The sequence below is a fragment of the Diplotaxodon limnothrissa genome, linkage group LG17 (assembly GCF_057381915.1).
Source record: "Diplotaxodon limnothrissa isolate DT_005_m linkage group LG17, D_limnothrissa_male_GT1.1, whole genome shotgun sequence".
Lineage (NCBI taxonomy): Eukaryota > Metazoa > Chordata > Actinopteri > Cichliformes > Cichlidae > Diplotaxodon > Diplotaxodon limnothrissa.
The window spans coordinates 19,838,054-19,864,152 of record NC_140612.1 but is presented as its reverse complement, the minus strand read 5'-3'; the positions used below and the strand labels follow the sequence as shown (position 1 = coordinate 19,864,152).

General features: G+C 40.1%; 1 protein-coding gene across 1 annotated transcript in view; it reads left to right on the top strand.

Annotated features, from left to right (window-relative positions):
- LOC146614922 (thyrotropin-releasing hormone-degrading ectoenzyme-like) overlaps nt 1-26,099 on the top strand; it is a 279,130-nt gene that overhangs the window by 143,642 nt on the left and 109,389 nt on the right. The window contains exon 5 of the mRNA XM_085375895.1: nt 18,374-18,528. Coding sequence (XP_085232021.1) covers nt 18,374-18,528 — 155 coding nt within the window. The remainder of the gene's footprint in view (nt 1-18,373; nt 18,529-26,099) is intronic.

The window sequence follows — 26,099 nt, the reverse complement described above, 5'->3', positions numbered from 1 at the left end:
ACACAGTGCTTCACTGTGAATTCACCACAGTACAACAGGTAATCTGTTTGTCCTACACTACACTTCCAAATATTTTCATGCAACCTTTGAAAAAAACAAAGTTTCAGAACATAAAACAACTTTACATAACATACAATATGTGGTTTAACAAATGAGGACATTACATTTAGGTTTACATTTCCAGTTTATTAAATGTCCCTGAGCAGACCTTATCTTTAAATCAAATCTCTCTTCTCCTCTCCTGTCTTGTCTTTATTACATACTTCTCTATCTCTGAATGAAGTTACCTCATATTCTCCCTGAGAAATGCAGCAGCTCAACTGTGTAACAAGCTCCACAGTTTCTCTGTTTGTTAATAATTGTGAAATCTATGCATTTGAAATCATTGCTATTTGAAATAAAAGTTACTCCCTTTACGCTAGCTTCTCTTCTGTAGCAGCTAGAAGCTAAAGTACTTTCATCTCATTATATGCGATAAGCCCCAGCGATGACCACCAGTGTGATTGTTCTTTCTGTGTTATTGTTCTTTCCATTTAGGCTTAAATTGGCCTTCAGTGATGTGAAACCAAATCTTCACTCAAAAGTTTTTCAACATAAAGTAACAAGGGTGTTTTGAAAATTTTGTAAAAAAGAAGATATTTGTCTTTAAATCAGTAGTTTCAAACTCCAGTCCTCCACGGCCGGTGTCCTGAAACTTATCCTTGTGTCCCTGTTGCAATACACCTGAATAAAATTACTGCGTAGAACTTGACTGCATGCTAAGGTGGCAATTCAGCCATTTGATTCATGTTACAGTAGCTCATGAAGGAATGAACATAGTGTAATATAAGTACTTTTAGAAGTACATTTTTTTCCCCAAACACTTACATTTACTTAAATTTACTTGAGTAGGGTTAGGGGTTGCCACTTCAGCATGCAGTCAAGTTCTATGAGTCTTGCTAATGACCTACTAATTGTATTCAGGTGTCTTCCAACAGGGAAACATGGAAAAGTTTCAGGACACTGACCCTAGTAAAGTACGGATAACTGAAAATTTTACTCAAGTACAAAAATTATTTATACTTTTTTTCTTTCTACAGCCATTAATGTTTTGTGTGGAATGAGTCCACCACAGAGACTGCTCAAGGTTAGAGAGGCCAGCCTGAAATAGTTTAGACATGTGTAGAGGAACGATGGTGGATATATTGGACAAAGGATGCAGGTGCCAGGCAGGAGTAAAAGAGGAAGAAGAAAAAAAGATCCTCAAATGTCGTGAGCTGGTGTGGCAGAGGATGGTAGGGATAGGGTGAAATGGAGGCAAGTTATCTGTTTAAAATTTCATAAGAGTGGCATTCAGTACATTCATACGCTCATCTTACACTCACATTAGTCGTGTCGTTTTCTGTACAGTTGAAGCCATTTTTCTACCTCAAGCATGTTTTTGCTCCCAAGAAAGGCCAGAGAACATACAAACACTGCATGACTACAATTGACCAGAAGCCTTGACTAATTTATTTTATCTAACAGCTAAGGTAGCTTGTTAATTGTGCCACATCCCAGACCACTATCAGCTTTCCCATATGCCCCATGGTTAACTTAAATTTCTGATAATTTCAAAATGCTTCGTCTTTTTGTCATCTTCCACCATCTCTCAGTGATTTCTGGGGTTTTTGTTGTTTTCACAGATGTATAAAAACATATAGATGCAGTAATCCTCCATTATTATCTGTAATCCTCCATTATTATCTGTTTATCTCCTCGGATTTCCATCTCTGGTACAGAGATGGAAATCCGAGGAGATAAAATCCCTTTTATCCATCTCATTTCTCTGAGGGGCCAGAAGGTGATATTTTCAACACTGAAGGAGGATTATACAACAGCGGTGCCATTCAGGTGACTTTGACAACACGACTGACAGGAACAAAGAGAGACTAGACAACAAAAAGCAATTAATAAATGTAATTACATCTATCATCTGAGCCCAATTTACAGTGTAAACAGAAAGTCTCTGCAGCAACACAATCTCCATTAATTATACTTTGTAATTATACTTTTCCAGGTGTGTGACGCTTTAAAGGTCGACTCTGCTTGAATGTAAAATGTTTTATCGCTGCGGGGAAATGAAGTCCTCTGATTGGCTTGACTGGCAGAAAGCCAAGCCAATCACCTGGCCCCCCAGCGATCTGATGGCCACTGTCCTCCGAGTCTCCTCTACATACACACAAACACAGAGAGATTTTCCACTCGTGCAGAGCAGCAGAAAGATATTCAGAGTCTGTGTCAGGACTCGACATCTTCACGGTCACCTCAGTTTGCATCACTCTGTGTCTGTGTCACACTGCAAAGGCTCCGGTTGTTGCTTTAGGCTAATGAACACTTTTCACTGAGCCAAGACCTAATCAGAGTATTTCTACATTATCTACATTTTAGACTTTAAATGTCCTGTCAGTTGTAGAAATGAGTCAGGTGAAACTTCGAAGGTCGGGGGTTCGATTCCCCTGAACCGCTACCCTGAGGTACCCCTGAGCAAGGTACCGTCCCTACACACTGCTCCCCGGGCTCCCAATGGCTGCCCACTGCTTCACTGAGTGAATGGGTTAAATGCAGAGAGGGATTTTCCCCACGGGGACCAATAAAGTACACTTTCTTTCTTTCTTTCTTTCTTTCTTTCTTTCTGCAACTAGTTAGACTCTCAAGCGCAAGGATGACTATGCTGTGAAAATCAGCCAGTCTTAGTGTGCGCATCTAATAAACCAGGGCGATATCAAAGTGACACATTGTTATTCACCTTTTCTGTATGTTAGATTTTGATAGATTTTCCTTACATGCAGAATATACACAGTGTGTATAATAGTACATGTATTCAATCCAATATACTTGCTATGATCCAAAGACCTGGTGTGCTGACAGCTTAGACTTTAAAGCTGGCAGGTGCTGTGCAAGTTTTGTTTTATTAATGTGTTAACTCAGACTCCATGGCTTAATTAGGTTTTATGCACAGCAGTGCAAGGAGCTTCGCTGCTCAGTTCTCAATTGTCTGACCACTTTGTGAAGCTAACTCTAAATCTAAGCTCCAGGCGAGTTTTGTTCAAGCGAGGTGGCTTTTTTACAGCCAGCAGGGGGCGAGCCCCCCGGTTGCCATAGGAAGTCTATAAGAAAGCGACTTGTCACTTGAATTATATTCAAATTCAGAGTAAATAAGATCTATGTGTCGCTGTCGGTTCTGTATCCAACAGTAAAATCCATCTTGATCTTATTCCTGTTTTTGGGTCAGTGCCCGTATGTAATATGAAGAGCTGTACACTCTACTTTGTAATTTTTGGCTGAATCTATCCAGCAGATTTTGCTCTATTATCAATAAACATCACTGAAACTAAGCAATGAATGTGTGACCTCCTGGGGTGCCAAAGAGTGGAGGAGCTGCTGGGGTTCCCATCAAGTCTGAGAAAATGAAAATAGTTCTGATTTGATTTGACATTTTTCTTGAAGTTTCATGATATTTCTTTTTTTAAGTCCTAGTCTATTAGAGGACGATATCCTTGGAGGAGGCTGTTTACATCATTTTAAAATAATCTCTTTCTTCACCTTAGATAAACTCCAGGATCTCTAAGCTCTTCAGAATTTATTTTGCTGCCTTTTTCTTTTGTCACATCATCCAAAACCAAAAGTGACTGGGTGCCATTATAAAGCACCCATCCCCTTGCTTCATTATTTCACAGGTTGTGTCAAGTTTGTTGGCTTAAGAGCCATTTCAAGCCTCCTTCCTAGTTCTGTCTTGTCATTTAGTTACAGGTAGTTTCATCCTTTCAAAGAATGACGTTTCAGAAGTGTGCAGATGTTTTTTTAGATGTTCTTGGTCTAATAGATGGTTTAACATTCGTGGTGACTCCTCTAAGGATCAGTTGTGTTTTTTCTTTCCTAAGTATGATTCACTGTACTGGGAGTTTGTTTGATTGAACGCTGTGGAATCAGAGGCCATGGCTTCCAAATGAAAATGCGACCCTTTGAATCAACCCCACACCTTTCAACTTTGTAACTGATGAAGAACTGGAAACAACATCACCTGTCCGTGCGACAGCTTTCATCAGCTGTTCAATTATATATTTTTTAAAAAGTGCTTCGAGAGTAAAGAACTGTAAATCCTCACTGCGATGTGAATAATCTGAAATTAACACTGAAGATCTTTAAACGTCTTCACCATATGACTAGAATATATTTCAGTAAACTGCTAAACTACAATTAACTGAGCATCCCTGCTGTCCTTCTGATGAGCCTGTTATTTTAATGATCTTTCCTTTAGTAACAGCCTCAGGACAACCTTTCAGCTTGCCTTCGAAGAACAGCAACACCATCAGTGTGATATTTATTCTGTACAGGACTTTCATTTTATGGAGTGTAATGAACATTTCAGCCTCCAGCAACACTTGCTGTGGTTGTTTATTTGTGTGCAGTGGAGTTGTGTCTCGCTCTGTGGCTGCAGGTTGTCTGGTGGCTGTGAAGGCGTTTAACATTCAAAGTCTCTCCTCGAGTTCCCTCCTCTTGTGTCTGTTGAATATGGAGCAGCTCTTATCTGAACGAGCTAAAGATAATTGGTGGACAAGTGGAGCTCGACTGCAGAGAGTAAGAGAGGGAGGCCGAATGAGAGGAAGTAAGGAAACACAGAGACAAAATAAGAGTGTAAGAGTGTGTAGCTTTTATCTGTGATGTCTGTGTGGTGGAGGCAGGGGATGAGACAAACGCTGGGATCATGCCTGAGAATGTGTGACCCTGCGCAAAGCAAGGCAGTGAGACATGACAGCTGAAGCAGAAAAAAATAGTCAGATTCATAAATCAAGTAAAAGTAGCAGTGAAAAGAAATACTCCATGAATAACTTCCATAAGAGTTCTTCATTAAAATGTTCATCCCCTGTGGTGGGTCATCCCACCACAGGGGTCATCCCACCACAGGGGGAGGAAACACTAGACCTTTTCACCAGTTCAACTCTAAAAACGCTTCTTCATGAGAAACATTAGCGATGACAGATTCATTTAGAAAACATTTGCACATTTAATGTGACGTCTTTCATTTTTACCGTTCCTTTCTTTACTTCCTCACATAGGTATTGCACCCTCATGTCACTGTTAGTGATACTATGTGCTGAAAAACAGTGCTCTTCTTTTCTCCCAGCACCTTCTCATGCTGGTTTTGGAACTTGTGGTCTATGAATGGCTAACATGTCTTTATTAATTAATGATTTGTCGCTAAACATAGTGAAGTGGTGGTTTTTATAGCAAAAGGTTTCTGGGGTAATCCTGCTGCTTGTCTGGGGGCTTTCTGTGTGAAGTTGGCATGTTCTCCTTGTCATTGGCTTTAATTGATTTTTCACTGGGTGCCCCAGGTTACTCACACAGTTCAAAGACGAGGATTGAAAGGATTTATCGGTCTTTGAAGTTAGCAAAGAGTGAATAAACATATAAGACAACTTGCTGACGTACTATTCAGCAACCACAGGCATTGTGGCTGTAGAAGACCCTGATTCTTCAAGAACTGTGACCAACTTTCTGATTTGAGCAAATGTGAACACTCCTGTGGACATAAGAGGGTGCAGGTCCATGGTAAAACTACATTAACACTTGTGTGTGGTAAGTGTTGCTTTCAGGCAGTGACCCTCAGGCAGCAGCTGCAATGAACGCAGTCCAAGTTGGCAAGGAGGCCAACCAATTAAAATCAGAACTTATTTTTATATACTTAATTGTGTTTGTGAAACATTTTAAATGCACCTTTTATTGCAGGCTTCTTCAGTCCTAAAAACTGGAAAGCTGAGGTATTCTAAGGAGCTTGAAAAAAAAAAGCATCTGGACTTAAGTTTCTTGAAGACGTTTCACCTCTCAGTTCTAAGAGCAATTGGTGGAGGGTCCCAGATTTTGGATAGAGTCCAGACGCTTTCCTAAAAGACAGATGGTTTGAAAGAGGAGTGAAAGAAGCCGTCTATGTCCAGATGGTGTGAATGACCATCTTTGAACAGAGGGTATGGCTTACGACACCAATTGTCTGCCATCTATAATCCAGTTTTGAGATTCCTTCCTAGACACTTTAGTGCCTACTCACATCTTGGTACATTTGACCTCAATAAGTCACATGATAGGTTGGGGTAAGTATCACAATGGGTTCAACCGAAGCCTTGGGTGATTGTGACCTACACTCGTTTTCACACCTTGGGTTATGTGATTAGGTAGAGGATCAATAGTGAGCCCACGACCCTCATAGGGACACTCCCAAAAGGGCTTAAAAGAAATCTGTGACTCTTCACGGGTGAGAAGTGAGATGTCTTCAAGAAACTTAAAAAAGTCCAGACGCTTTTCTTTCCAAGCTCCTTAGACTACGATGACCTGGTTGACTGAGAACCTTTACAGACAAAGCCCATGTATTTAACTCTGAGTCACAGGGGGGAGTCAAACTGTTGGGGTGGCACAAAAGTGTCAGTAGTTTTCATTGTTGGTCAATAAATGCCAAAAATCTTTGGAGTCAAACTGTCAGCAGATAAAGATGATAAAGATGTAGGACTGCAGCCTTTGATTGTGGTTTATTTCACTGCCAACCAACCCAGACACAGAGTGGAGCATACCCATATCCCAAGTTTTACTTTTAGAGTTTTCTCTGGGCACCACAAACCGAACCGTGATGTTAAAGATTGTGGCTTCGGCTAAATATTTAAAAGGTCTTCTCTGACTTCAGGCAATAAAATTTCCACTATCTGACTGCCTTTATTCCCTAAATGTTTTAGTACCCTAAGCCTAACATCTTCCCCCAGGCTCACATGTCGCTTCCTGGACTCCGAGTGAATATAATTCAGGAGGAATTTATTTTTAGTAATTATTAGAAAACAGCGTTTCAGCCCCCACACTGTCAATTATTTTCTTATACAAGAACCCCTCTTTATTTGCTGTTTTCCACACTCCTTGTGGAAAGACAATTTAAGGAGGAAAATATAATTTTAGAAGCTGTGCTTATATCTGATGGCAGGCCTGAACATGGATAGTGTTTGGGTCCGGTGTTTCCTAATGCAGCCAGTTATAGCCAAATTGCCTGTGCCTCAGACTTGTCAAACACAGCAGGAAACTGCTGCTTGGAATCTTGAAAATTGATTGTTAACCCTCCTGAGGAACCCAGGCAGTTTGGAAGACAATGGAAAGAAATGGTGGGTTATTGTTGGAAAATCGCTTTTGCATCCATCAGAACAGCAACACACTTCATCACTAATTTGATCCCCTGGAAAACCCACAGGGTCTCACATAAAAATCCTGCTCATGCGTTTTATGCGTTTACACCAGAAGTGTGTCAAAGTGCCAGCGCTTGGAAAGAACATGGGAGTAGTAACATGAGACACTCGGTCCACAGAACGACAGCAGGTGTGTGCTTCAGCTCAGCACACAACCGCCAAAATGTAAGAATAAGTAGAAAAAAAGGTGGCGCAAAGCAATTAATGCCTGTAGAGTTTCACATTTTATAAAAATGCCACTGTGGATGCCTGTGGGCTATAGGCCTTCATCAGTGTTAACAGTAAGTCGCTAACGTACTGGTGAGATAATGACTTATTTCAATACAAATTGACAGCAGACCCAACTCTGACGGGCTGAAAAGTCTCAGGAGAAGGTGAAGGAACAGAAAAGTTGAAAGATGAAATTTGCATGTGCCCATGGAGAAGGATCTTCTGCTGTTTAACATTTAGTTGACTCAGTGTTTGGTTCATTGTTGGCCATTGCTTTTTTGCTTATTAACTCGATTTTTCTGCTGCTAATGGGTTCTCAGGACAGTTGTTGTGTTTGTATTTGGCTGCACATGGTTCTTGGCTATTTCTAATGTTTTTAATTATTTTATATTTAAGAGAAAATGTAATGCATGAGATTTTTTTGCCTCTGTTTTGGCTGTGTATATGCATTACATTATATACGTTCTTCTCATTTCCTTGTGGGTTTTTTTTTTACACTAATTTAATTGCATAAAATTTAGTTTTTTACTTGTTACAAACTGCTGGAAAAAGTGCTCCATGTATTCTTTGTATATTACATACTGTAAAACCCTGATGACATCATAATGGTTTATTTCTCTGACTTGAGGAACCCCTTTATCTTGAACTTCCATCTGAAGCTGGTATTAAAGTTGCCCTTTAAGGTGAGAAAAATACATAATTATGTGTGCTATGGCAGCGGTCCCCAACCCCCGGGACTCGGACCGGTACCGGTCCGTGAGTCATTTGGTACCGGGCCGCGAGAGTTGAGGCTCAGGTGTGAAATGTATAGTTTTCAGGGTTTTTATCAGTTTTCAGCGTTATTTTGTTATCGTTTTTATCGTTAACTCAGTTTTCCTGGGTCTTTTCACGTGTGTTATGAATAAATCTTCTCTTTTTCGGTACCAGTACTAGTTTTATTTTGTTGTATTTATCCGCGACACCTTAAAGGCCGGTCCATGAAAATATTGTCGGGCATAAACCGGTCCGTGGCGCCAAAAAGGTTGGGGACCTCTGTGCTATGGTTTATTTGTCATGCATCGCTGACAAAAATGAGCTGGATAATAAAAGGGAGGCTGCAGCCACAGGGAGAATCCAGGTGAAACACTGGAGTAAGCAATGCATGCAGAGTGATGCAGGGTGTGAAGGAATGTAATTTAGGTTATAGTTAATGTATGCCTGTGTGTGTGTGTTTGTGTGTGAGGGTGAGCAGGAGACAGTTGTTTGGGACACGGGAACCTCATAAAGGTTGTAATCTGTGGTAAAATGAATTAATTCCTTCTATTTGAATTCAAATGTCTATTGAGCATCGTGTCTCATTTGCATCTTCTACTTTAAACCAAATGGCCTCAATTGCATTTCCCCCCTTTAGTCAAACCAATTACATTTCCATTTCCCTCCACCAGCCAACCAGTTCTGCTGTCTGAGCCTCAGTCATGTGGATAATGAGCTGTCAGCCAATCACATCCAGCCTTGGAAAACTGGCTCGAGCATTGGGATTGGGTGCTGGCTGTGGAAATTTTGTTTCCATGGTAACATGTATATTTCATAGCGCTTTCCTTTAGCTGGCAGTTGTAGCCCACCTGCTATGCTCCGCCTCCTCCTAGTTGTTTTTGGCTGACCACAGCAACTGTACCAGTTTGAAACTGGTTTTAACCAGACAGACGACTGCAAGCTCATGTAAACACACTCATCATCACCGATACACCGATACGATTTCAGCAGTATGTCATTATCTTTTCTCTAGGACAAATAAAGCTCAATTTTGGAGCACTGACTGGTATACGCTCACCAGACACTTTATTAGGTCCACCTTACTAGTACCGGGTTAAATATCATTTTGCCTTCAGAGATGCATTGATTATTCATGAAGCAGAATCAGGAGCTGGAAACTTTCCTCAGAGAATTCGGTCCATGGTGACATGATAGCATCACACAGTTGCTGAAGATGTGTCGGCTTCACATCCATTATATAAAACTCCCGTTCCACCACATCTCAAAGCTGCTCTCTTAGATTGAGATCTGGTGACTGTGAAGGCCATTTGAGTACAGTAAACTCATTGCTGTGAGCTTTGTGACATTTGTGGTGCATTATCCTGCTGGAAGCAGCCATATGAAGGTGGTACACTGAGGTCAGATTTCTAGGCAGAACTGGATATTTGCTCTTTTTCAAGCTGTTCCCTGTAAACCCTGCAGATGCTTGTCTGTCAAATCAAAGTAGATTACATAGTGGAGACCACTTTCTCTAATATGTAATTAACTTGACTTCCTGTCTTGCTTCCATTCCAGCAACTAGATGAGCCTGATAGAAGCAGATAAAGATAGGGATATTATCCACTTTTTACACATTCTTCAGGTTTTTTTCTCTGAAAAACTTTTTAAAAGGGAAAATAGTTTGGGTAGAAAAAAAAAGTCATGCTGCCATGCTGATCAATGTGAGTTTAGGTAGTTTACTTACTTGTAGCAGAGAGCGCTGTCTCTGACCTACAAACTGTTTCTAAAAACTGCTACACAGCTGATCAGTCAGACATTGACCGAGACAGTCTCTGCTGTCACTGTGACAGCTGCAGGCTGGATGATGGATCAGGTGTGAACACTATGAGCAGTCTGACACTGAAAATATAATGTGATGTATTATATCTGGACAAGGCTGATTTACGAATAAATTCTTTACAAATCCTACCATGTGGATTCATGGATTTTTTTTTTCACATTCTGTCTCTCACAGTTGAAGTGTACCTCTGGTGCAAATTACTGACCTCTGTCATCATTTTAAGTGGGGGAACTTGCACAATCGGTGGCTGACTAAATACTTTTTTGCCCCACTGTAGCTGCTGCTCGCATTATTGGCAGAGGTGGGACCAAGTCATTGTTTTGCAAGTCTCAAGTAAGTCTCAAGTCTTTATCCTCAAGTCTCAAGTCAAGTCTCAAGTAATGTCAGGCAAGTCAGAGTCGAGTCTCAAGTCACTGGTGTAAAAGTCCAAGTAAAGTCACAAGTTGGAAATTTTGAATTTCAAGTCCTTTCGAGTCTTTAAAAAAAAACGACGAAAAAAGCATGTTGCAGTTATATGCTAAATGTGAATATTAGACCATGTAATTTTTAAATCTGTGTTTTTCTCAACACATGACAAAATAGTGAACTTAGAAAATATACACAAATTGTGAAATTGCACCTCTTTAAAATGCAGCTCAATTAAACCTAGCTCCAAGAATAATTTTCACCGACAGTTCTGAGATAAGCTGCATGTTATTCTTGGATGCGGTTGTAGGACCGGCTTTAAAATCGCATGACAAAAATATAATACACATTAAAAAAAACTGCTTCACCAACGTAGCCTGGACAACATTTGCTAGTTAGATGAAGTCAGCTATCTCGTTGTAGCATATTTATATGCATATTTATAATTATATGGTTCTTGGAGTGAGTGCATACACTCATGAAGTTTAGTAACTTCAGGTCACTGCAACAAGCCCAGGTACAGTTTACCGACGGATGGGTGCAGGACCTTGAAATGCACCGTATAGAATGAAAGACCATCGTACGTATCATAAGTTTACCAGTCTCACAAATCGTCATCATAAATACACATTCGTTAACCGTTTATTAATAGGACCTTTGAGCTCAATGGTAATTAATTAGTAGTGGAAATAATTTCTGGTAGCATCACAGAAATGTAGCAGTGACAATAATATTGTATGCTGTAATCGTACTGGGCAATTAGTGATACAAAAAACCTGTTTTATCCTGTGAATAAAAGTATATGTTTTTGTCAATGTACCATAATAACAGAAGCGAAACACAATATCATGTCAGGACAATTCACTATTTATGCACAATAAATAAAGGAGCATAGCGCGACAATTTCTGTTCAGCGCCAGACTTGCTTGTAACCTATATCACCAATTATGTTAAGAAAATGACGTATTAACTACTACAAAACACTGACCTTTGTGGAAATGCTTGGAGCAGACTAACCTGTGAGCTGGAGTGTTCTGGGACGTTATATTTGATCTTTGAATGGCTGCAATCCAGGCCATCCGTCGCCTCTTTGTTACTTCAGAAACATGGCTCAAACAATTTCTCTTCAACGACGTAATCCGATAACAACCGATCTCTTTACCCGTCGGCTTCCCGTGGCTGTCATGCGACCGGCTATTGCAGTTAATAATACAACAGCTTCTTGCCATTTTTGTGTTTCTTTTTATCGCTGTGTGACTGATTTCAATTGAAAGCCTGCGTGCGCTAGTACCTCTTGCCACGAGTTCCCAGAATCCTTTGCGGTTTTACCCCTGAATGACGTCACATTTTCAATCTCTATATAATATGTATGTTCAATTTTATATTTGGGGTGAAATATCAAGTCTTTTCAAGTAAACCGGTTCAAGTCCAATTCAAGTCCCAGGTCATTGGTGTAAAAGTCCAAGTCAAGTCACAAGTCTTAGAACATTTTTTCAAGTCAAGTCTAAAGTCATAAAATTAATGACTCGAGTCTGACTCGAGTCCAAGTCATGTGACTCGAGTCCACACCTCTGATTATTGGCAATATAATAATATTTATATTCCTGATTTATTTTCCTGATGCTGAGAACTTCTCTTTGATGGAGTTTAGGCATGTAAACCTCATGACATTTCCAGTTTCTCCTATTAATATCTTGGTGTCAGAAACACATCATCAATGTAAAAAAAAATTCACACCTCTAACTTTAAACCAAAGCAGGTGTTTTTGATGGGTGCAACTGATCTGCAATATAGGGTTGTTTAAAGCTTTATATATATAGCATGGGTGAGCAAGCTCCAACAACAATTCTCTCTTACTCTCTTAATTTTATTAGTGTGAAGAAGCGATAATTAGAACAGATGAAGAACATCTGCATGCAAACTTGCTCACTGTCCTCACCAGCCATTGGTGTGAGAAAGCAGCAGAGATCTTCTTTCTTCTGTTGTTTTGTTCATCGATGCTGGAAAATTGGGACAAAACCACAGAGTGCAGTGTGAGAGTAAATTTTCTATGTGTGGCAGCTGATTTTAAGCCTTCAGGCAAAATCAAAAGCCCACTCTAATTGTCACGATTCTTATTTTAAGTTAGAGCAAGCCTGAAATGTTAGAAACTACAGTTCCTCTAATGACCAATGAAGTCTAGTCCAACAATGATGCAGTCCCCATAGACTCCTATATTAAAATTTGCAACAAATTAACATTTGCTCTATATAAACAGCCAATTTGACCTTCATAACAACTGTATCAAAGGTGAATTTTTCCCTATCCCCATATATACCCATTTATATTGCTTTAAGGCTTACAGTTGCATTACCTGCATTACTGCAGTGTTCTGAATGTGGCTACTTGATTGACAAGTGGGTGCTGACTTGGCTGCTTGCAGTTTGCAATGCTTTACATGAACTCAGATCATTATTGTGCCTCAATTTAGGTCCTTCCATTAGCACACGTTCATGCAAAATACCATGCAGACTTTGTGTTTACTATACATAACACAACATACATTGCCTAAATTTTATGAGTAAGCATCTTGCGAATCCTGAGGTTGGGTTTGTGTGTCTTCTTCAAGCCATGCCATCCTTTTTACAGAAGAAGAGCGTTTTTCAGTCCATTGAAGGTGTTTCACACCTTCAGCTTGCTGAGCACCATGAGAGCGCCATGCAAGGTATTTGGAGCATCCTTGATCCCGTGTCCTTGCCCTTAATTGTACAGCCCATCCAAAAGGTTTTGCTGCAGTTTTGGTGAGTGAAAGTCTAGTGTCTAATATGAGCTAATAACTCTACCATCTCATCCAAATACAAGAACTTCTGGCTCAAAAGAAAAAAAAATATTGTTAATTATGTTGAGGCTGTAACGTTGAGACTTCAAAAACATACAGTTTCAGCTCCCTACCCATTACATAGTCAGTCTTGACATTTAGTCCATTAGGCTTCGATATAAAGTTACATGAGTGCCAGATCCACTCTGTTATTATTATCATTATTGTGGAAATACAACAATAAAGTTTTTTCCACATTAATTCACATCGTATCTCCTCATATTTCATGTGAGGATACACATAGAGTTATATGGCATGCACGCTTCCAACCCTCAGGCTCCACAGACATTTAGCTACCTCAAAACAGTTAACACAGCAGGTCCTCATGACTGCCTTCCCGATGCCAGAAGATGCATGCTGGGTAAAAGAGGCCACCCGGCAGTCCAAGGAGTCGCATCGTAACATGTGTTCATACCTGATTAACTAGCAGGCTGAGCTGACTTGGAATGCTATGGAATGGACTCAAAACAACACTCAGTGAGTCTCTTTAGTTCTGATAGAAATGTCTTAACTACTGAACTGGATACCATGAAATTTCTAGATTTGTTTTTCCCCAACCTGAAATCTTCAGCGTTCAGACAGAACAGTGGAGCCGCTTATTTGCTTTTGCAGGAGTGGCTGTTGTGAAGAAGTACACCACGAGTACTCAGAGTAACCGAATCAGAAGCTAACATCATTCTTTTTTAATTCTTGGTTTTAAAAAAGGTGATTAATGTTATAAAATATTTCTTTTATTTTGAAATGCATGGTTAAGAATTTTTTTTAACTATGTGGAGAAATATCTTTGTTTGTTGTACATGGTTGCAACATATTTGGCCTCGTCGTGATCTCCAACCATTGTTTTCCCAGAGTGAGTGTAGGATGATACATAAAACAAAGATAAGGAGCACAGAAAATATGCAGATGTTAGGATTTACTTTAGAGGAAAAAAAAAATCCTCAGATCAGCGTTTTAAAGGATTCATTTTAATGGAAATAACCGGCCATTTCTCCCACATAAATCTATCCATCAAAGAGAAAGCAGTACTTGCATTGTATCATCAAACAGCCTCCCGTTAAATCCTCTTTATTTTTCTGTTAACTTCTGTTATGCGTGTTTCCTCAAATATCTCTTAACTTTACACCCCGGGCTGATACTGAGCACTATCTACAGACAGCTTCCGTGTTTTGCAACACCCACGCAGCGTTAGTAACCCACTAAGAGTCGGTTTGTGAATGTGCCCAAGGCTATCCAAATATCATCATTGCTAATCTGTATTCATACCTCAGCTCTCTGACATTTATAACCAGGTGCTTGTACTTGATTAGAAACATCTTCATCCATGTACAGGTTGAAAACACTTTGCTTATCTTTAGCATGAGCACTTCAAAACAACATCAGGGTGTTGGAGATTGCACAGAAGAGGTCATGGGAGACATTAAAGCATCCTCAGGAATGTTTGCACATGCCTCGGTAACACCTCTCTGAGAGCAGCAGCGATTAAATCAACATTGCATTTGGGCCACTCGGTAAAGAACCCTTTATAAAGTAATCCTTTAAGCTGTTTACAATATGTGCTGCAGATTGTAGAGTTTATCGAATATCACTAAGTCACTGCGGGTACCATAATATAAGATTACACTTAAACACCTGTAATCTGGCTTCACTTAAAGCAGTCCACCAAAGTTGAGTTGCTTGTCCTTTGGGCTGTGATTACAGAGGAAGGCACTCAGACACTCCACAACACACCCAGCAGATAGATATCAGTGGGAACATGTGGATGTGTGAGAGCTCCCAGCAGGAGTGTTTCTAGCTCTGAAACTGCTCCGACAACAGGTTTCACATGAGTGTGTGCAAACATTTGCCTCTGTGCATGTGCTGCTACCTCCGAGTGAGAGCACCAGCAATAACCCTCAGATCATGTGATGAGCGACAGCTGCCGAAGAGCACTGATGTCCTGTTTTGCTCAAGTGTTGTTGACAGTGTGACTTCTGTTCGTGTGATGGAACAACATCAAAAAGGTGCAAACTGAGGCAGAAGGTGCACCCTGAAGCTTTTAATGAGGGGAAACATTGATTCAGCCTTTTATTTCATTAAAATATATTTTATTGTTTTAATTAAATAAAAAAAAAATGCAATCTGTCCTCAGAATCCCTGGGAATAGTTACATATTCTGTATATGAAAGATGGATGTAGATGCTGTGATGTCACTCATTGCATTCTGGATTCTGCATTTTGTAGCTTCAGAATTTGTGTTTTAGAAGCTTTTTTTCTTTTGTTTTTTGAGACAGAAATGACCCTATGTGGATGAGAAGGAAAAGTCTTGGTGAACTGTAAATGTCAGAGTCCTTCTAGAAGCAGTTATCACCTGTTGGAAACTATCTTGAAACTCCCCAGGACATTTATTTGATCAGTTATTAACTTTCGTTTGAATACTCTGAGGTCTATCAATATTAGTAATGCACCATAGTACCATAGTAACACAGATACCTCTAAGCAGTACAAAAATTTTAACCAATACCCAGAAGTCAGATGTTAAGAGGTCCAGTTCAGTGACAGGTGCTTACTACAGGTGCTGATGAAAGTAACCATGATCATAATTATAAACCTGGGTTTCATTAAAAAATATAAATTAAAAAAAGAAAGCACACACACAACTTGAACCAAGTGTTTTCTGCTCTAAATTTGAACATTTTGACATGGAAGTCTATGAAGATCGACTCTTTTGGAGGTGGCCTCTAGTGGGCATTCGAGTAACTGCAGTTTTTGGCTGCTGCATACTCCATCAGGAGGAGGGACATGCAAGGCAACAGAAGGTCCACAAATAAATATAAGGAAAAAGTCTTAAGAACCATGAAAGAAGTAAGACTCTGTAAACGATGTGTCTTCATAATTTGTATTGGTTAGAAGATGATCAGTCAAACTATCTACCTGTCACTGTTTGCTGATGTGATAATATGGGATTCAATACTCATCATAGCTATATATTCTTGACACAGCATTAATTTAAAGTAAATATATAACTTGTCATGAACAGTGTTAGGTTCGTTTGACAGAGAAAACAAAGTAGAGCGAAAGGCTGTAACACAGAACAGACAGATGATGCATCTGTGTCACATGTCATGTTTAATCGACATCGCTTTCACAGCTCTGCAGTATGAATTCTTCATTTTGTTAGATGTTTGTTGCCTCCTCTAATCTCTCTTCTAATAACCTCCTCTTCTCCACTTAGAGTAGACAAAGTGAGGAATTTGTCTGCATTTACCTCCTTTTTCTTGTTTCTTTCTTCCCGCGATTATGATTGTGCTCTTCACCCTTATTAGTTTCACTTGTCTTCAGTTTAATTCTTTCTGTGTTTTTACATTCCTGCTTCTCTGTTTTAGCCAGATTGTTGCTTTTTGTTTGGACTGTTTTATTTTCATATTGGAAATATTATCCCCGCCTTTTCTTCCACAGTACATGCCATTACAGTGGCTCTATTATACTTTTCCTTATTTTATCTAAAATACGGAAACACTGCAAAGACACACCAGACAGTTTTCGCAAAACTGTGGGAAGTGAAAAATCATCATCAAAGGAGAGACTGCTTGCCATCAAAGTAAAAGTTGCATCCTACATTGAAATCAGCACGTTTCCAAACACGCAAATTGTACTTTGAAGATGAATGTGTCCATTTTCCATTCTGGTGGTTGTCTCAGAGTTTAGAAAAAAACTGGACATCTTTAGATTTGTGAAGATGTTTTGGGTCCCGTTCAAGAAGCTTCCTCGGTTCTACAGACAAGAAGTTGAAAGTATTTAACCCCTAGTGGGGGTTAACCCCTTTGGAGGTGGTTTTGAAGGTTGTTGGCTCACTATTGATCATATGGTAATATAATCAATAGTGGCCCACAGTATGAAAAAAGCTATGGGTCATTACTATCACTGTGGGTTAAGAGTGAAACCAATATGAAATCTTGCCCTATACCCACATGTGACCTAACCTGAGGTGACGTGTGACTCGGGGGAAGGGAAGGCATCTAGAGTCTGCATTGTGGCTGATAGTTTGTTCCATAAGACACCACTTCTGTTTAATGATGTTCTTCAAAATGGACAACTAACTAACTCACCAGTTTATGGAGAAATATAGATATTTCACTAGCAACCAGTGGTCGCCAGGGAGTCATCCTAACCTTAACTGAGTATCTAGGCCTCTGAGACTGAAGCCTAAAATGTTAAAAGATCAACTTTTGTATTGTGACTTTAAGGTAGAAAAGTTGCCTTAAAAAATTCAAGACCGGTCTCTATGAGTTTCAAGCCACAAGGGTTAAAATGAGTACCCACTATCAATGCCAAAGAGGCAGCACGTTTGATGACACCCAGGTATTTGATTTTCTCAGGGTTCAGGAATGGCGGGTAAAGAATTGGATATGAATTGGTTTGGAGAGGCTTCAAAATGGAAGCAAGTCTTAGTTACAGTAGTGCCTTTTTTTTCCTTGTGTGTCTCAAAGAAATACTGTTTAATTCATGAAGAGAATATTTTTGGTAAATTTCATGTAATTTTTTGCTCATTTCTGCTCCTCTTTATGACTGAGGTATTATTTTGTCCTTAACTTTTCCTTCTCAGAGGAAATAATAATGTCTCCTGTTGTCTGCAAGTGATCCTCTGACGAAGGTCGCTGCAGCTGAAATGCCAGAAGTTTGTGATTTTAAATTTAAATTAAGACCTGAACCGGTCACTCATTCACTGGAGAGAAATGCCTTTTCTGAAAAACAACCCAAGTTTCCCCACCCAAAGGACATTTCTCTACATTTACTCGTTTTTGTTACATCTCAGCTGATCTCTCTCTCGGACTGCTTCTCTCTCATACAGATATATGTAGAGTTATATCTTGAAAAATCCATATATCTATGTTGTGTGGATGAAAGGCTCCTTTGGCACATAGTTAAAATGACTCATGAGTTCAATTTTAACCCGAAATGGGAACCGCACCGATGCCAGCAGTCATTCTGTCACAGCGATCGCCTCCTGTTATTTAAGTGGTGGAATCTCGCTGAGAGTTTATTAATGCAGGAAAACATTCAGCATGTGTTGAAAAGCCGTAATGTGTTGTTGTTGTCATGATTGGTTTACAGACTTGTTGGCTGTGCCCAAACACCCCTACGCCGCCATGGAGAACTGGGGCCTGAGCGTCTTCGTGGAGCAGAAGATCCTGTTGGACGCAGACGTGTCGTCCTCATCCTATCAGATGGAACTCACCATGGTGGTAGTCCACGAGATTTGTCACCAGGTAGGCAACGTACCTGATGGCTCAGACATTATACTACCATTCATACTGCGAAGGATTGTGAATATACTATAGAATATATACTATAATGTCATTTAAGAAAGGTATTATTCAGACTGTAAAATTTCATATGATTGGAGATCATTGATTGTAACTGATTTCTTAACACAGTGTTCATAAATACTTACTAACTAGGATTATGAGTATTGGTTACACAATATAATATTTTGCACAAAATAATCTTTTCAGAAATGTTTACTCTGTCTAGACACATTTTTGTACAAATGGTGCAGAAACAATACATCTGTAAGCCCCACATTTTCCTACTCTTTAGACTACATAATCTATGATAACTGCATAATTTCACCTGCTCATTGTCCTAAAGATCCATCCATCCATCCATCTTCATCCGCTTTGTCCGGGGCCGGGTCGCGGGGGCAGCAGCCTAAGCTAAAGATGTTTCCTAAAAATGTTTGATGTCCTCACCACCTGTTTAATAGCTACTCCTTGAAAAAAAAGATTATTTTCATAAATTTAAACCTTTTTATCTCACTGAAGTGAATTTAGATCAACTAGAAATGATGGATGAGAGCAGATTATTTGGATGCAGAGTATAAGAGAGAGAATATATAAATCCTTTTTAAAATGTATGTATTATTGAGTCTGACAGGAGGCATTTGCTAAAGAGATTGTGATAGCTGGGATCATGTAATTCTGGTTTTAGAAGAATAAGGTTCCCCTGACTATATTAGTCATAAAACTTTACTAAAGTTGAATGAATGCAATAAAAAATCATTTGTATATTTGCAATTGAAATATGGAGGGTTTCACGCTGGCTGACAGAGCCAAGTTAAGGACATGCCCACTCGAATTAAAGATGTTTCATACTCAATATGTGGGCTTCACACTTTTCGCCGAAGATGTAATTAATGCAACCTCATGTGAAAATGGAGCACAAGCACACAAAATGATGGGTTTGATGAAAAAAACAAAACAAAAAATCCCCCAAAACCAAAAAGAAAACAGCAGGTGGTGACAATTTTGTTATAAACTGAGTTCATTCATTCCTTGAACTGTTGGCAGACACAGAACAGAATTTTCTTTCATTTAAATGCATCCACTGTGAGCTTAGTCACATGTCTGTTCATTAGTGTCTCATTCTGCTATAATGTGGTATTTTGTCACATAAGCCATAGATTCAGGCTGACAGAAGCTGACTATGCTGGATTGCTTGTCTTAGTGAAATAAAATTGAACCACTAGACTCAAACTGGTGGCTCGGGTTAACCTGTTAGCACAGAATTATGTAAATCTGATGTGCAAAAGACACTCACAGCTGTTGGAAGTTAAAATAAGTGCAGACTGGTCAGTAATTGGTAGCTTACTTCTGGAAAAACAACATTAAATGTCACCACACCTGTTGAGGACCAGGTGTGTCTGATATGCAAGAAAGGACACAAATAACACTGAAATACTAATAAAACAAATGATTTGAGTATATCTAAGAATTGTCATCACCTGCTGTTCATTTATTATGGTATGAATTATATGTATTGTGCAAATAATTCTTAAAACGTCATTCTTCATTAGACTCGGTTTGTCTTGTTTTGTTGCTTATGAGGATTGCAACCATATATCTCAATTAAGTACACAAAACACTGTAGGTGGACTGATGGTGAAGAGATGAGAAGAAAATATGATTTTTTTTTCTCTTCCCATCTGTTGAGGGAGCTTGTCAATATTCTTACATGAAAAGCCTCATGCAGGGAACAATAACAGATAAGCCATTAAGTCAGAATGGCATGACATGACATCAGCATGAAACAAAGAGTTGGGGTGAAGGTGGGTTGCAAAGTGGCTTACAGATAATTCGACTCAGGAATTATATAAAGATCTTGCTTAAACTGGCTGTTTTCCTTGTTTTCCAGCCCTGAGCATGACGCTACCACCACCATGCTTGCCAGTTGGTGTTCATAGGTTTAAAAGCCTCACCTTTACTCCTCCAAACACAACTTGAAACTGTAGCCATTTGGCTTGTCTAAGTAGGCATTCTAGTTGAGCCTGAAAGGGTGAACTTTGAAGCAGGGGCTTCTTTCTTGGTCAGCAAGAAATGTTTGGATTATGCTTTAATTTTAAAAAATGTATCTAATTTGGTCATCAAAACTAATATCTTGTTTGCATTTTGTAAAATTTCTTTATTAATAAATGAAAGTGTATTTAGTAAATTAGATTTTTGTGAATTTTGGACATTTTATGTCTTGTAGTCTGAAAAGAAGAACTAAAAGCTCTAAAAACAATGTCAATCAATTTACTGAAAATGTGTTTAACATATAAATGCAATATTTACCATTTTTCGTTCGACTTCATGAACATCCAGGTGCATGTTAAAAATGTCTTGTGACTTTCAAAGAACTCTGCATTCTTTGCAAAAGAAAACAGGCTGTTTGTGGGTATCAGACTTGTCATAGTTTATGTGTCTGTGTATTTCTGAAAGCTGCTCAGGATTTAGCTCAGAGGTCTTGTACATTTCTCACCACTCATGCAGGCAGGGCGGCACACCAGCATGAGGGTTTAAATAATGTTCATAAGATACAAATGTTCCTTCAGAGAAAGTGACCCACCTACAGAGGCTAAATTTGTTTATATGTTATCGTGCTGAGACTGAAACAAACCCCTGTGGCTCAGCCCGAACCCATGAGCTGCTGCGATATCACTAGTGGTCTTTTATATTCAACTGCATCAGTCTGACATGAAAAAGGGAAATAAAATTAATAGTGAACATTGACATGAAACACAAGTTAAAAATTAAAAAATAAATTTTCCTCTAACAAATGCAAATGGTCTGGTTATGAACACACCAAATGTGACAGAAGTCAAAATGACTTCAATGGCTACACCAATGAGCTCTGTTTGTGTGTGCGTGTTACAAATTTCCCCGGGCAACAACAAAAGCAGAGAGGATGATCCTGTTTTTACAGTATGACATCAAATACGTGACGAGCAGACAAACACGATGAAGCAGAAGGAAATTTAAAGGTTTTAGTCAGAAAAGAGAAAGAGGGAGGGAGTGTGACCAGGCGAACAAGCTTAAACAGCGAAGACAGACGTAGTATGAGACGGAGAGAGAGAGAAAAAAAGTAGAGCGTAGGAGACGGAGAAACAAAGAGGCGCAGAAACAAAGTGATGGAGAGAAAGAATGGAAACGACATCCGTTAAAGAAGAATAAAGGATACGAAAAGATGAACAAAGACAGAAAGAGAACAGAGCTCTGTAAAAAATACCCAAAACATTCAGCCTTATTCTCATTTACCAGTGAGCTTTATACAGACCTACAACATTTGCTTTTTATACACTCAGCACCCAGGAAGTGTTATTTTCAAAATCTCCAGTTTAAACTAGGAACATATTCAACATTTATATTAATCCGGGTAACCATATAAAGCTAGATGTAGACTTAAAGAATTAGCATTAGCAGACACTGATGAGATTTCACCTGTAAGATAATGACAGCAAAAACTAAAAATTACGCACAGTACAGTGTTGCAGAGTTTTATGTACATTGCAGAGGTGTTTCTTCAAAAGAGAAGAGTGAAAAAATATATGCAAGTGTTTTATGTTTTGTCTATCTATCCATCAATAATATGCTTATGTGATTCAGGGTGGCGGGGTGTGGGCGCCGGAGCTTATCCCAGCTGCTGAAGGGCAAAAGGTGGTGTGCACCAGGTCACCAGTCTATCACACTATGGGCAACTTTGTGTTACCGGTTTATAGCAGTGGTCATCTTGAGGCTGTTATGCATTGCAAAGATCCTCCAACATTACTGAAAGAAAACCAACAATCAAACATTGTTATTCAGTCATAAGAATCAGAATTATGGAATAGGGACAACTCATTATCAGTCAGAATTTTAGGCCAATTTAAGAGGCGTCAGCTATACTTTTTTTGTGTAGTATTCCAGCAAATGAAGTCACATGAACTTAACATAGTATATCCAATGAATGAGCTCTTCTCTACATTAAAGTAGTTCAACTTCAACAGATTGAGTTTATGAACCTGAAATGATAAAAGTATTAAAACTTAACTATGATTAGCCAGGGGTTGGCTTCATCAGGTGGGGACCTCCAGCCTCCAGGGTCTTGTTTATGAATGACTGAAGAAGCGACCATGAGATTGGAGCATCTTTTATGACAGAGCATAGGGTAAAGCGAAGTTGGTGACTTAGTCTACAATCTCCTTTACTACCCTCACCTATGGTCACAAGCTCTGTGTAGTGACCAAAACAATAAGATTCTAGATATACGTTTCCTTCAAAGGGTGGCTGGGCTCTCTGGGGTGAGGAGTTCAGTCATTTGGAAGAGTCTCCGAGTAAAGCCACCTCTTTCCAAAGGAGGCAGTTCAGGTGGTCTGGGCGTCTGACTAGGATACCTCACAGATGCCTCTGATTGTGGTGTTTTGGGCATGTCTTACCAGAAGGAGGCCCCAGGACAGACCCAGGATTCACTGACAAGATTATAACTCTCAGCTGGTTTGGGAATGACTCTGTGTTCCCCTGGATGAGGTGGAAGAGGCGGCTGGGGTGAGGGAAGCCTGGGATTCTCAGCTTCTCCTTCTGGTTTTGTGTGCAGCACCAGCTGTGGGACTTCAGTGTGTGTGTCTCCTAGGTCCCAGCACACTACAGAATAACAGAAGTTCATTAGTAAATGCAAAGATGGTGTGCCAATCACCTGGCACTGCTAGAAGTAAAAAAAAAAAAAAAAAAATAGTCCCATGATTCTTTGTGTTTGTAATTTCAGAACTGTTCCTTACTTAAACATGCCACATGGAAATGATGAATTCAAACAAGGATGAACAGCTATAGTGTAAACAACTCAATATAAGTACACCAAAACAATGTAACACAGTTAAATGAAATAACATTGCTGTATTTACAGTGCGAGGCTGAGTATGAATTTCACTGAGGAGCAGAGAACAGCTTGTTATCTTCCAGTGATCACAATAAAAAAAAATTGGAGGCTTCTAATCCTTGAAGTTCTCATTTTTAATTAAGATCTTCTTGATGCTGTTGAGCTTTATACATCTAAGAGAGCTGAGCTGTAACTGTCTGAAGTATCATTATATGCTGTAGTCTTAAGATTTAATGTAAAGTACGTGTTTATTCGTTTTTGTGAACATGACCTGAAGTAATCCATGAACTATATCTACCTCCAGTACACTGGATGAATAATATTTCATGGGTAATTAAATGCCTGAAATTGATGTCCTCTTTATTGGAGTGGCAGCAGAAGTATTAGAATATCTCAAAACCATAAAATTTGGATGAAGTGTGTCCAAACTGAACTGTTCATGTAATATGGGGTGATTTTGATGATGAAAATAAAAGGCTCTGCTATAAATATTGTGGTGCCTCTGCCTGATGGAGAAACGGCTTGCTTCTATTTAATTTCCTTCAGGATATGGCCTCATACCGACATTTCTCTGTGCTCAGTCTTGATGAACGCTGCCTTCAGGCTGCTGCTGGTGTGAAGCAAAGAAACAGAATGAATAACAATGTTAAGCCATAATATGTGATGTGTAAAGTATATTAAGTCATAAATATTATTGGACATGTCATAAAAAATGTAGTACTGATGTTTTTTTTTTTCTTTTGTTTTGGTATTTTTTCACTTTTTTGTCTTTTTTGTGCATCTTTCTTCATCTGGTTTGTTAGTTTAGAGGAGCAAGTGAGAAGAAAGGAAAGTGATAAAGTAGTGTTTTGTCTGCAGCTTTGCACTCCATTTCATCCTGAAGCCATTTATCTCTCTCAAACGCATGCAAATATACAGAGAGGCTTACAAAAGAAGACAGAAAGTTGTCTGAAGCTTTCAATAATCAGCTGGTTGAGTCAGAAAGAGTTTAATTGGAAAATAGACTTTTAGTGGAAGGTTTAGCTGTTATTGACCTGTTATGTGCAAAGAATAAACGTCTAATTCTAATCATAGTGCATACTTTGCCTTTTTAAAAGAAAATAATTATCTTTCCAGACTGTACCGGAGTATGAGAAGGTACATATCATTACAAAGAGTGAAGTATTTCTGGAATTGTGCTGGAAATAAACACTTTGTCCTTTTTGTTCCCCACCTAAAGCTCACAATAAAACACCACCATGAAACTTTAGCATGCCTGTCCATGAACTCTGTCTACACAGTCAGGAAGTGACTGCCCAAACTTGTGTCACGGTCCGTCACAGTGCGTGGAGGACTCAGGTGCAGACACGAGTGATAAGGAAGTGGACTTAAACAAAAGCGAGCCTTTTATTGTGGCTGATGAATACAACAGAAGCAAACCAGAATAAGGGCAGCACAAGAGCAATAACTAAACAGAAACCTAAACTGGGAATAAACTAAGGTAAGGCTATGACTTGGAATACAATAGACCGGGCATGGAAACACGGAGGGTGGGAACACAGACGACGCGACACAGACTGTACGAAACACAGAGACTAAATACACATGAGGGATGATCAGGGGAAGTGGATGCACACGAGGAACACAGGTGACACTGATAATCATAACAAGACACGGCAGGAGTGAACGTAACACTGATGGGAGATGGGCAAAGTAAAGCAGGAAGTACACAGAGGTTCAAACAGGAGGAGAGAGAGCACGGGGAGAACGCAGACATAACGGGCTGGGGAAAACATAGAATAAAGCACAAAGAGAGACGAGGGCTCATAAATACACAGAGGGGCACACAGGGGGTAAGAATCACGAAGGGAAAACACATAAGGAACAACGTAACAGATCAACCCAGGAAGCATGGCCTAAATAAAGAACAAAATACAAAAATACATGAAAACTAAGAATACTGGGCCCACATGGCCCAGGACCATGACACCACCCCCCCCTAAAGGGCTGGCTCCCGACAGCCCAAACCCGAGAAACAAAACACAAGCGAAACAGAAAACACCCCACCCAGGGCGGGAGGCGGGGGACCAGGACGGAGGGAACAAAACGAACCAAAAACAAGGAGCACGAGAACAAAACTGAGTCCACAAATACACAAAAGAGTCCAGAACAGGAAGGCGAATGTCCAAAGAGGCCCGAAGGCCAACCCGAGAGGCGACAACACAAAAGTCCAGTCCAACCGTTCCGGAGGCCGGCCACGGGAAAGGTGGCCACGGTGACAGAACAGATCCAGAGGCCGACCGCACGGAAGGCAGCGGCGGCGGCGAAGCAGTTCAGGGGGCCGGCAGTGCGCAAGGCAGCGGCGGCGGCGAAGCAGTTCAGGGGGCCGGCAGTGCGCAAGGCAGCGGCGGCGGCGAAGCAGTTCAGGGGGCCGGCAGTGCGCAAGGCAGCGGCGGTTCTCCAGTGTCAGGCGTACTGGCCGAGGCCCGGTGGGCACGGGACCAGACGAAGCACAGGCTGAGGCGGGACCAGGCGAAGCACAGGCTGAGGCTGCAGCAGACGAAGACTCTGAGGCTGCAGCAGACGAAGCACAGGCCGGAGCTGCAGCAGACGAAGCACAGGCCGGAGCTGCAGCAGACGAAGCACAGGCTGGACCAGGCGTAGCAGAAGGTGGCTGGATGGGCTCCTCGGG